General features: G+C 43.4%; 1 protein-coding gene across 1 annotated transcript in view; it reads left to right on the forward strand.

The window, feature by feature from the left end:
• dysf (dysferlin, limb girdle muscular dystrophy 2B (autosomal recessive)) overlaps window positions 1–12,500 on the forward strand; it is a 109,021-nt gene that overhangs the window by 68,541 nt on the left and 27,980 nt on the right. The window contains 1 exon segment of the mRNA XM_078281761.1: window positions 6,104–6,202. Coding sequence (XP_078137887.1) covers window positions 6,104–6,202 — 99 coding nt within the window.

The following is a 12,500-nucleotide window of genomic DNA, read 5'->3' on the forward strand; positions in this document are numbered from 1 at the left end:
TATGATGTCATCACTGAATGGGTAAGTTGACCAAATGATTAATCCACCCAAAAACACGGTATATTCCTTTAAGATGACTCCTGACTTTAACAGTAACCCATAATGTGCTTTACTTGCAAGGCAGAGATCATTTTGTCAGAGTAGGTGGATATCTCTATTTTAGAATGAAACTCCTCACGTATTGATAAAGTTTAAGAAAGAAATTCACCCGGGACAGAAAGAAGAAACGTTTTACTTCTGGATCCAGACTCGTGAAAATACATTTAGCTGAAGAAGTCAGAGTGAAGTGCAGTGAGCTGTGTGGTTTGACTGGGAGCTGCAGGGGAAACCCGATCCCTCATTTGAATAAGAGACTGCTCTCCTCATTACATTCTTCCATTTTATTTATCTAAGCCAGGTCAATCGGTAGTCTTAGCTTGACCCGGACCAGACTGTGGACGCACAAATGCATGTACACACACATACGCGTTGCAAAATCATACACACACACACGCTCTCAAACCCCCACACACACACACTCAGTAGAGCTCTCTCTCCCCTCCCCGCTAGACGGTAATTGGGGCTGATTTCTCTCTCTCCGAGCAAAAGATATTTGTTTTATTAAGGGTCAGATATTGAAACCAGTCAAATTAAAGGCTCGGTTTTCTGTCTGGCCCGGGCCAAAGTCAACAGAGCTGCTATAGATCCTCTATACCACAACTAGAGACCGAGAGAGGGAGGGAGGGAGGGAGGGATGAGAGAGAGAGAGAGAGGGAGGAGGGAGAGACAGGGAAAGAGGAATAGAGTTAAAGAGAGAGACGGGGAAAACGAGAGGGATTTAAAGAGGAGAAAGAGAAGGAAAGAGAGGAAAAGAAAGAGCTAATATCTCACAGAAGAAGAAAGCTCACTTCTCTCACACATGCCATAAATCCCTTCTTCTTCTTCTTAATCTCCGGGTCGCAAACCGAAAATAAATAAAAAAAATGGCTGATGATTCCCAGATTACTTCCCAGTGTCTTCGGCAGGACGGCGTCCAGCGAGGCGGATCAGTGAGATTCGGTTTCCATGTTGGAAGAGTTTAAGAAGCGCCGGCTGTCAGGAGGCACAAACCCCCCGCGCTCAGAGAGACCAGAGATCTGACGTCTCTCCGATTTAGAAAACCAACGTTTTGTGTCACGTTTCATCCGCGGCGCCCGGCCTGCACGACGCCGTTTGTCGTGGATCAAACCGCTCTCCCCCTTCCTCCGATTTTTTTTAGCTCCTTCTAGACGCTATAGTTGTGTTTGAAGTCACTTTTCAAATGTAGTTTTTCAATTTCTGCTATATTTTGTATGAATTTGTGACCCCCTCAGAAATGTTCTGGTGCGCTACGCCGCTGTACTGCAGTTCATTTTCAACAATAATGCCGCAGTGCATCGCCACAACCAGTCGAGTCGGGTTAAAGTCCCACATTTTGCAGCTTGCCTTCATTTCCCATAAACCCCCCTGGCAGCTTTAGTGACGTCGATCTGCAGAAGAGTCAGATAAACAAAGGGGAAACGTCTTCAAATTCTTCAAATTGTATTTGTTTGGCGCTTTTCTAAATACTCGAAGATGCTTTACATAGAAAACGAGATACACAAAAAAACACATAAATGACAACATCAATGAATAAGTTGGAAAAGTTGTCAAAATAGCTAGCTTACTACGATTTTGGCGTAATTCTTTTCCTTGTTTTCCTACGCATCACTTCCTGACTTTTCCCGCCAAATTGGCTCACATGGTCAAAACCAGGAAGTTTCATTCAGCGCTGATAGGTAGATTTTCAACACATTACTTACTTACTTACTTAGTTACTGAAAGTAAGGTAATATTTTTCATTAAAATGTTACTTATTGGATCTTTAAAGTGTAATCTGCGAGATTTTTAAAAATGTAGTCTCCATCTTTGTCCCTCAGCCTCACTGTGGTGTTTCTGCTCTGCACTTCCCACAGATCACCTGTCAATCAAACAGTGTGGGCGGAGCTTGGATTTCCTCTTGATGCAGTTTGAGTTTCTCTTTTCTTTGTCTGTTCAGTCATGGCGGCTATCACTGCTCATGCTAACTACCCAGTTCTTCTTCTGCTGTTTATTACAAACAAACCAGGAAATGAAACCGATGGAAAATATTTCATCAGCTGGATATAGGCTGGATCACTGCTGTGTTAGAGCGATCAGCGATAGAAAGCAGCAAAACAGACATTTATTTAGATGAAAATGTCACAGATTATTACTTTAAGTTTGGTTGACTGCCTTGAAACCAAAGTGGAAAGAATAACAAATACACACAATACAAGTTTTATTCCATATTCTCCCATCGTCTGCCCTGCTGAAGTGTCACACACTGCACACTGAACCCCCACCAGCTGCGGTACAGCTGACCTTTGACCTCTGACCTCCAGAACAGACAGTTTCCCTCCATCTCTCCTGCTCTTTATGTAAATGTGTCTCTCTGGCTGCAGAGCGCTGGCAGTGCCAGTCTGGTTTGGTTAGCCTGGCGTTCCCTGCAGGGTGTAATGATAGACTGCAAACCACACCGACACCCTGAGCCGACCGCTGTGTGTGTGTGTGTGTGTGTGTGTGTGTGTGTGTGTGTGTGGTGTCTGTGTAGGTGTGTGTGTGCGATCGCCTGCCTGTATGTGTATCTGTGTACGTGTCGCGGTCTGGAAAGCTGCGCTGACGGCCTTAATCTGTCTGAATCAGGAGTCATGGACCAGCGAACACACCCTCACACACACACACACACACACACACACACACACACACACACATAGACAGACTCGTGCACACACACACACACTTTCTGGCGCCCCTCTCATCAATGCCTGGCACCGGCTGCACTCAGAGGGCACATTAACACACACCAGACACTTCACGCCTCAGAGACAGAGCGTGTGTGTGCGTGTGTGTGTGTGTGTGTGTGTGTGTGTGTGTGTGTGTGTGTGTGTGTGTTGGCCACCCGCTTCATGTCCTAGTTATACGACACGTGCTGCCCTTTTCCATGCCATGCTGCCACTATGGAAAAATGAGGAATTCCATAGTTTTTCCCTCTGTGTGTGTGTGGGAGTCTTGAGTGTGTGTTTGTGTGTGTGTGTGCGTTTGTTTGTGTGTGTGTGTGTGTGTGTGTGTGTGTGTGTGTGTGTGTGTTTGTCAAGAGTCTGTGGGAAGTAGGAGAAAGGGGATTCCACACCAATCCTGTGCCATAAGAGAACTTTTGTTCTACATTTATGCCTATACACACACACACACACACACACACACACACACACACACACACACACACACACACACACAAAGGAAAAAGTGGTGCATGCGTCATGAGTGTGTTTTAAGCTCTAGTGTTCCTCGGAGGGTTGAAGGTTGCAGGGCGGGGACAGGCCGACCCAAATGTGTGTGTGTGTGTGTGTGTGTGTGTGTGTGTGTGTGTGTGAAGGGGCAGGCTGGTAGTTTGATCTGTCCCCTGGTATTCTCCGTCTTTGTAGTCGTTGTTTCCTCGTTGCGTCAGGGGCAGCGGGATGTCGTCAACACACACACACACACACACACACACACACACACACACACACACACTAGTGTTTTCTATGAGAAAGTAGTCAAAAATCAGTGTTTAAATAATAAAAATATCTGCTCTACGTTGCCAATGTGAACAGACTTTTAGTAAATTCGACAGATGAAGCTGCTTCACACAGTCGAAAAAAATAGATTTTTTACCAAATCTCGATAACATTGTGCGTCAGGTTTCATTCAAACTTTATATATAAAACTATTTTGAAACATTCTTGTCTTATACGTCCAAATCTGAGAAAGCCATCAGTCAATATTTTGAAAAGCTTCAGATATTTTCTCCTCCCAAACAGAACTACACTGTGAGCGACGGCCTCATGGTGACTCACAACTTTAATAGAAAGCCATTATGTGCTTTACTTTCATGCCAGCGCTCATTTTGTAATAGTAGGAGTTTTTTTAGTTTTTTTTATTTATTTTTTTTTCAAACAGTGGATATTTCATTTTGGAGTGAAACTCTTTATATGTTATGACAACGTGTGTGAGGACAAAGAAACGTGTTGAAAAGAACTACACACCTTTTTACTGTGTTTCTGTGTGTGTGCATGGTGTGTGTGTATTTGATAAATTATTACTTATTTATGTAAAAAAAAAAAAAAAAAGTCTTAAATCTCTCTTATATTATGAAATTTAAACTTCATTTCTGTCTACTTTCTTTCACTGTCCCGCGGCCACTAGATGTTACAGTGGGTAAGTTTCAGAGCTGTGTTTTCTAGGCTTTGGGAAGTAATAGATTACAGATTACTGATTACTTTTTATATTTACAGATGGGTCACATCATGTAGTAATAATCAATGTGACATCACATACAGGTGTCATTCTGCCAGGGTTTCTGCTGATGTTGGACAGATATTCAACAGTCAATGATTTAATTGGACATAATGTCTGAGTTTGTGTGTTAAACATGAATATATATGGTGTTTAATTGTCTATTATTAGTTTCCTGGGTAAAAAAAGCATCTCCAAGAATTCGTCTTTAAAAACTAGTTAATTTCCCCATTGATGCTGATTAATTTCTGACATTTTCTGCATGAGTTTTGAATTGGATATGATGTTTAGAAGAATAACTCACCAAAGACTATACGCTTACATTTTAGCTGATGCTCTTATCCAGAGTGACGTACAATGAGCACAACAGTAGAGAAATCACTAAATTTCCACCATTACAAGCAATGTTGACAATAAGGAGGTCAAGGGTCAAAGCCACAGTGGCCAGACAAGTTCAATTTATTTTTCCCCATAGGGAGTGAGTCAGTGAGCATGGATTTGCACACACAATAAAAACACACACAATACCAACAAATAAGAAAAACTGGACATTTCAGCATGACATGTATTGTAAAACTCCTTCATTTGAACAGTTAATACACCTGTGTATACATTAAATGTAATTCAGTCCAGGCATGAACCAGCCTGCTGCTCAAGGAAGGAGTTTTATGTTTTTCCCCCTGTCTTCACTTGTTTAATAAGAGATATAACAAGTGGAAATAGATGATAGATAGAAATAGATGTGGCAAATATCTGTGTGCCTGCAGAATATTTATGTAAAATAGAGAGGCGATGGCAGAAAAGGGGGGATCGTTTTCATTTAAACATAAGCGGCGTTTTGCGGTACTTTTTTTTCTCGGTTCCTCTGATGTCCGTGTTGATTTCGTCCGCCTTGCCTGGTCCCATCTCAGCTGCAGACAATGTTGCCCGTTTCCATTGCCTCAGAACGCCCGTATACCATGACCTTAACGCCGCCGAGCCACCAGAGGCAATTTTTACTTGTGTTGACGTGAGTTGGCGGACTCCATGTTGCTATGCGATCATTGGAAAAATCATGAAAAGCGGCTATTTCTGACCCCCGGCTCCGCGCTGCTCTACAAAAGGACGACCGGCAGTAACTGCGGCGCTTTGGGTGTGCTTTAAAGGTCAAAGGTCAGACTTCAGATCGTACCCATAAGTGCCACTAAAGGATATACAGTCCACTGCAGTAGCCACAGTGCTTTTGGCGGGACAGGAGATGAACTTTGAAGTCTTTTTACTGTTTCACTTTGCTTTGCAGGGCAGTATGCGTGAAAAAAAGAAAAACATGGAGTCTCTCAGCTTTGCAGTTTGTTTAAAATACATTTTATCCTTTGCAAACATCAAGAAAACAACATAAATGTGGAATTTAAAAGGGGAAAAAAAGCATCTAGGATCCGTACATGAAGACAGATAAATGACCTTTGCCCTCTCTGCGTATGAACTAACAAAATGTGGAGTAAAATTGTAGTTATACACATTTTAAATACACAAATACATTTAAAAACACAAGATTATGACTCATGACACAAGTGATGTCCTGACTTTTTTGGGCATTTAAGATAAATGAATCAAAACACAAGAAATTCAAATGTATGAAAAGTCAATTCTTTTGCCTCTGCCTTAATGTTTTTTAAGCTTTATAGCCCCATTTAGATCCAGCATCTCTTTATCAAGGACCAAGAAAGCAGCATCAGGAAAAACGTAAAAAAAAAGTTTCAGCCTGACCTTTGACCTCTGAATGTGTGACCAACAGGAAGAAGAGTTCATGGACTGGTGGAGTAAGTTCTACGCCTCGACCGGAGAGAGGAACAAGTGCGGCACCTACCTGGAGAAAGGCTTCGACACACTGCAGGTACCAGGGAGTGTGTGTGTGGTGTGTGTGTGTGTGTGGGTGTGTGTGTGCTGGTGAGGAAAAAGTGAGAGAAGAAGGGAAGAAGAAGGTGAGAGGGAAAGAAAGAAGGGAAAAAGGAGGGAGAAATCAGAGAAAAACAGAAACAAGATTTTTTCAAGATAACTGCAGGTACGAGGAAGTGTGTGTGTGTGTGTGTGTGTACATTCAGGCATAACACGTGTGTATGTTTTGGTGAGGAAAAAGTAAGAGAAGAAGGGAAGAGGAGAGAGAGGAGAAAAAGAAAGAAATAGAAAGAGGTAGAGGAGAGGGAGAAAACAGAAAAACAGAGAAACAACCAACAAAATCTTTTCAATCTCTTTTCAAGATAACTGCAGGTACGAGGAAGTGTGTGTGTGTGTGTGTGTGTGTGTGTGTGTGTGTGTGTATACATTCAGGTATAATGCATGTGTGTATATGTGTTGGTGAGGAAAAAGTGAGAGAAGAAGGGAAGAAGAAGGTGAGAGAGAAGAAAGAAAGAAAAAGAAAGGGAAAAAGGAGGGAGAAAACAGAGAAAAACAGAGAAACAAGATTTTTTCAAGATAACTGCAGGTATGAGGTGTGTGTGTGTGTGTGTGTGTACATTCAGGCATAACACGTGTGTATGTTTTGCTGAGGGAAAAGTGAGAGAAGAAGGGAAGAGGAGAGAGAGGAGAAAAATAAATAAATAAATAGAAAGAGGTACAGGAAAAACGGAGGGAGAAACCAGAGAAAAACAGAGAAACAACCAACAAAATCTTTTCAATCTTTTTTCAAGATAACTGCAGGTACGAGGACGTGTGTGTGTGTGTGTGTGTGTGTGTGTGTGTGTATACATTCAGGTATAATGCATGTGTGTATATGTGTTGGTGAGGAAAAAGTGAGAGAAGAAGGGAAGAGGAGAGAGTAAAACGGAGGGAGAAAACAGAAAAAAACAACAAAATCAACCCATTTCTCCTCTTTTTTTTAGTGTTTTGCTCGTCGCACAAAAACTTCACCATTCAAATTGCAGATTGGCCCTTTTGCCAGCATCCCCCCATCCTCCATCCCCCCATCCCTCCATCCTCCTCCTCCTCCTCCTCCTCTCTTCTCTTGCCCTGTCCGTCGGCCAACATCGTGACATTCCGGTGGTTTTTCCAGCGAGCGCGGTGACTCATCCGCGGTGAATTCGCGCCGCGGGAACGCCACGGGGGGATAGATACAGGGAAAGGCCGCGATCCGATGTTTCGCGAGGCCGCCGGAGTGACGCAATGACCTCACCCTCCTCGCCCTCCTCGCTCCCCCCCCCCCCGTCCCACCCACCCTCATCCAACCCTTATCCCGCTTCCCATCGGTCTCCTGTTTTGTCTGATGCTCGGCGAAATGAGCGATCACGTCAGCTTTCGGCAATGTCTGTCTTTAGCGTTGTTTTTTTTTTGTGTTTTTTTTTAACTACCACAGTTCATCCACCTTCACCCTTAAAAATAAAGGTTCAAGCTCTTCATGGTGATGCCATAGACCAGTGATTCTCAACCTTTTTCACATCAAGAACCCCTAATTTAGTCCACATAAGAGCGACAGACCCCCATTTAATGAGATTTTGTCTCTCGGACCCAAATCTGAGAATATCTTTATTGTTAGATATGATTTTGTCCAGAATCCCATGACTGTCTGTGTTGCAGGTAGAGAGATAACAGAGAAACTATGATCAAAACAGTCATTCTTCTACATTCTCTAATTGTCTTAACTTCTTGTAAATGAAATAATGCTGAAGTTTAACAATTCATCAATTTCCTGGGGACCCTCTGAAACCCCCCTCAAGGACCCCATGGTGGTCCCCGGGCCCCACGTTGAGAACCACTGCCATAGAAGAGCCTTTTTACGTTCTTTACTCGCAGAAAAACTAGTTCTTGATATGGTTCTTTTCTTGCTGCTTTAAGGTTCTTTGGGATACTGAATGCACTCGATGTGAGCTGGTTTGGATAAAAGCTTAAAGGTTAAATGTGTAATATTTCTGATTTTCTGAAGCATAATATGACTAGTAAATATCAGCAGATGTTCCTGAATGGTAGAGAGTGAAACAAAGTGAACTAGGAAGGCTAATGTTTTTGTTTTTGTTTGAAGGCCCTCCTACCACACCAAGGTCTATTCAAAAAATCGGGCTTTTTGTCTTTGCCTCGCTAATCGGCAAAAACACACATCGGAAAATATAATCTGAGACTTTATCACTAATCGGTAATGTGTTCTGGTAAATTCGGCATGTATATAATCCTACTTTTATTTAATTTAGCTCTTTGAAGAACCAGTTACATCATCACACGGCCATCTTGGTAGGAAAATAACAGCGCCATATTGCTAGGAAATGCATGTGACATCATGGGAATACTATGAATAGGTAAAAGGTTCAATCTCCTATGACATCACTGTGAAGAAGCTCTTTCGGTTCTAACTTGAGCCTTTATTCTTTAGGGTGTTCCCACAAGCCCACGCATCACCCACGCCCCCCCCCCCCCTCACCCTTTACCCCGGTTCTCCTGACCCAAACCCCCGACCTTTTCTTCCTCCGGGAACAGTGGCATCCCGTCTCGCGCGTCAGTCTTCTTGTTTGATGCCCAAACAAATACAGTAATCATGTCAGAATTTGATCTCGGTTCTTTCGGAGCCGTTTCACATCAGCGCTGCACCGTTTTACTCCTTTTCCTTTCCATTCCCTTTTCTCTCCTTTCTCTCCCTTAAGAAAGCCTTTGGTGAGATTTTCCTGCAAGTATTTTAATGCAGATTACGATGCATCGAATAAGAAAGGCTGAATGGAAACAGCAAATTTAGATTTTTGATTTCCTCAGTATCACAGAAACGCTTTTACAGCCGCTTGACGCAGAAAGGTTTTTGGTTGATAAAGAAATGATCTGATAAATAGCGTCGGAAAAGCATTTGTCGAATAAATAATGACGTAGTCTTGGCATAAGCGGCAGACGAATGGTTCAATCTCACTGAAAAACAGTTGGAAATTAGCTTTGGACTTTCTGAAATGCTGTCTGTCCACCCAGAAATGTCTCACACACGGTCTCCATCTTGGTTGTGTGACCGTTAGCTGGTGTATTAAAAGAATGCCAATTGCATGTCTTTGGATGCGGATGAAAGCGTGAAATACGGCCAACGTTAGCAGACACTAAAGAACAATAACAGTTTGCCCAATAACTATCAGCTTTTCTTGTGGGTGTATGTTTTTCCCCGATGCTCAGGAAGCCTATTAATTCGTTTCACCCCAGCCGATGGAAACACATCTAAGTCACATTTTATTTTTTGCGACATTTCAAAAGTTTGCTTAAAATTCACTTGACAGTTGGATGGAAACCAGCGAAATGACCAATGAGCCGCCGGTTCCAGCCTCGCTTTGCCTCAGTTTCACCCTTCTCCTCGCTCCTCTCCTCCAACTAGTCTGCGCCGACGCCTCCTTTTTTTTCTCCTCACCCCCCCCCCCCCCCCCCCCCTCCTCTCCTCTTCTGTTCCTTTCTTTCCTTTGACAAGTTTGGTCAGATTTGCTACTGTCACAGTGAAGTGAGCCACTGTTTCCAACCTTTCCAACCTTGCTTTTAGCCCCAGCCCTCTCCTTTACCTTCCTCTCACCCCATGCTCACTCCTCTCCTCCGCCTTAGCCTGTGCTGTCACCTCCTTTTTCTGTCGCCTCCTTCCCCCTCTCCTTCCTGCTCTTTTCCCTCCACCCTTTCACAAAGTGTTTGGTCAGGTTAGCTACTGTCAACTGAGGCAGTGTTTCCAGCCTCAGTTTGCCCTGGCAAACTCTCTCTTCCACCCCGCTCCTCGTCTCCTCACCTCTCCTCTCCACCTCCTCTGTGCGGTCACCTCCTTTTCTGTCCCCTTTCTGTTTCTGTTTCCATCTCCTCCCTCCTCTTCAGAGACTTTGCAGTTGCATCACAAATCTAGCAGTCAGGGCTGGCGCCACTGTGGAAGTCCACTGGAGAATTGGCTGTGTGAAACGACTAAATATACGACAACCAGGCTAGAAACAGAGAGCTAGCTGATGCAGCTTGTTGTGGTGTGGCTGCAGATCCAATCAATAACGTTCTCAGTAAAAGTGAATAGTGTGATAAGGTGGATTTGGTTACTGTGACACAGTAAACTGTCTTGTCTTTAGCCCTAGTCTCTACTAGTTGTAGCTTGAGAAGAGTCAGCTCAGTTAACCTGAACAAACTGTTAGCTAGCTAACTAGCCAGCAAAGACATGATGCTAATGTTAGCATACTAACGCTAGCTGCTACTAGATATGTTAGCTAGTGTGCTAATCAGATGTGTTAACTACAAGACTGATGGTGACCAGATACTATTGTTAGCTAGCTAACAAGCACAACACAAAATCAGTCAGATGGATCAGTGAAGAAAAGACCAGCTCCCAGTCAAAAACAGCACAGAAATGAACCGTGTCTATTCAATTCTGTTGAATTGTTAGCCAGCAGGTTAATACAGCAGTGTTTAACAAGCAACTGCTAACGCTAGCTTCCGCTAGCTCTAGTGTTCAAATTTACAAGAAGACAATGATTGTTAGCTAAACAAAATTGTAAAATTGTTAGATATACTTAGCTAGCTAACAAGCTGACATTATCTAAACAAAAATATGATTTATCAGCAGTTCATTGAATTCTGTTGAGACCGCTACGATGTCAGAAACACAATCAACTGTTCATAGCCATTGTTACCCAACAGCTGAATACCTCCAATATGGCCGCCAGAGGGTACGTTACATCACCTGAAAGCCCTCTATTGTTTCCAGTCTTTCCCTTGCCTCAACTCTCTATTTCACATCTCTTCACCTCGTTTGTACCTCCACCTTTTCAAACCCCTCTCTCTCCTCTCTCTTTTGCCTTCAGTAAAGTGAGACACTATTTCCACCCTTGGCTCACCCCTCTCCCCCCACCCTCTCACCCCTTTCCCCCCACCCTCTCACCCCTCTCACCCCTCTCCTCCCACCCCCTCCCCCCTCTCCTCACCTCTCTTCTCTTCTCCACCGTCTCCACGCTGCCTTCCCCCTTTTCGATCCCCTTCTTTCCCTCTCCTCCCTCCTTTCTCCCTAGATAGTGGGTTTGGTACTGTCACAGTCAAGTGAGTCGCTGTTTCCACCCTTGTTATGCCTCGGTTCACCTCTCTCCTTCCTCCTCCTCCTCCTCCTCCTCCTCCCTCACTCCTTCCCCCTTTCACCTTCTCCCCACCTCTCCCTTGGTAGTGGGTTTGGTACAGTAGGATTGGGACTGTAGTATTGCAGTGAGCCAGTGTTTCCAGACTTATCTTTTGCTTGCATCACCCTCTCTCCTTCAACTCCTCTCGCTTTCTACTCCCTCCTCTAACCCTCCGCACCTCTCTTCCCACCCCCCCACTCCCCTAACCTCACCTTTACTACACAACCACAGTGTATTTAGAGAAGTAATTGCCTTTCTTACTTTCTTCACGCTCACAAAATACCCAAACTATCCTCATTTCAAGAAGTACACCAACTTTTCGGCAAATAAGCTATGTTGTAAGGAAAGATAAGATGAATTTTAGGGTTAAAATAGGTACAAAGGATACAAATAACAAGGTAATATAGGATATAAATAAAGGTAAAATGAATACAACAGGCCTATTAAAGATGGAGCATTGCAATAATGCTAATATATGATGCCAATGCTATGTGGGTCCAGTATGTGTTCAGTTTTGGGTGTACACGTTAACGCATCATCTCAAAAGGGATTCTTCAAAATGAATAAATTCTGGGATGCAACCAAGGGTGTCTTAGGAAAATTGAACACCCAAAAATGCACAATTTCAATTTTAATATATGCCTACTAGAACTGTATACGATGGAGTAACCTTAAAGATACACCATTTTCCAGTAAGTCCGATTTATGGTATGGACATTTAGCTAGCAAGCTGAAAAAGTCATTTTCATTTCATTGTGACTTTATTTAATTTGGGCAAATTGGGTGAATCTGCAGCATCGCAGTCGGTGGGGACGGGACGCTCTTCTCTGATTTTAGACTGAGAAGACGGGGGAACTTTTACATAAAAATCTTAAACCTAGTGCAGCTTTAAACATTCACTCACAACATGCATTCAGGCAGCGTGGCATATAGTAAGGCTGCAGAGGAGGTATGGTGAGTGTCGAGTTGTCTGTATGTCCACACACACACACACGCACACACACACACACACACACACACACACACACACACACACCCGTCGCTGCTTGGTCTAACCCTCTCCCCTCTCCCTTGGTAGTGGGTTTGGTGCTCCACTACTGAAATGAACTGCTGTTT

Source organism: Centroberyx gerrardi, chromosome 23 (assembly GCF_048128805.1).
Source record: "Centroberyx gerrardi isolate f3 chromosome 23, fCenGer3.hap1.cur.20231027, whole genome shotgun sequence".
NCBI lineage: Eukaryota > Metazoa > Chordata > Actinopteri > Beryciformes > Berycidae > Centroberyx > Centroberyx gerrardi.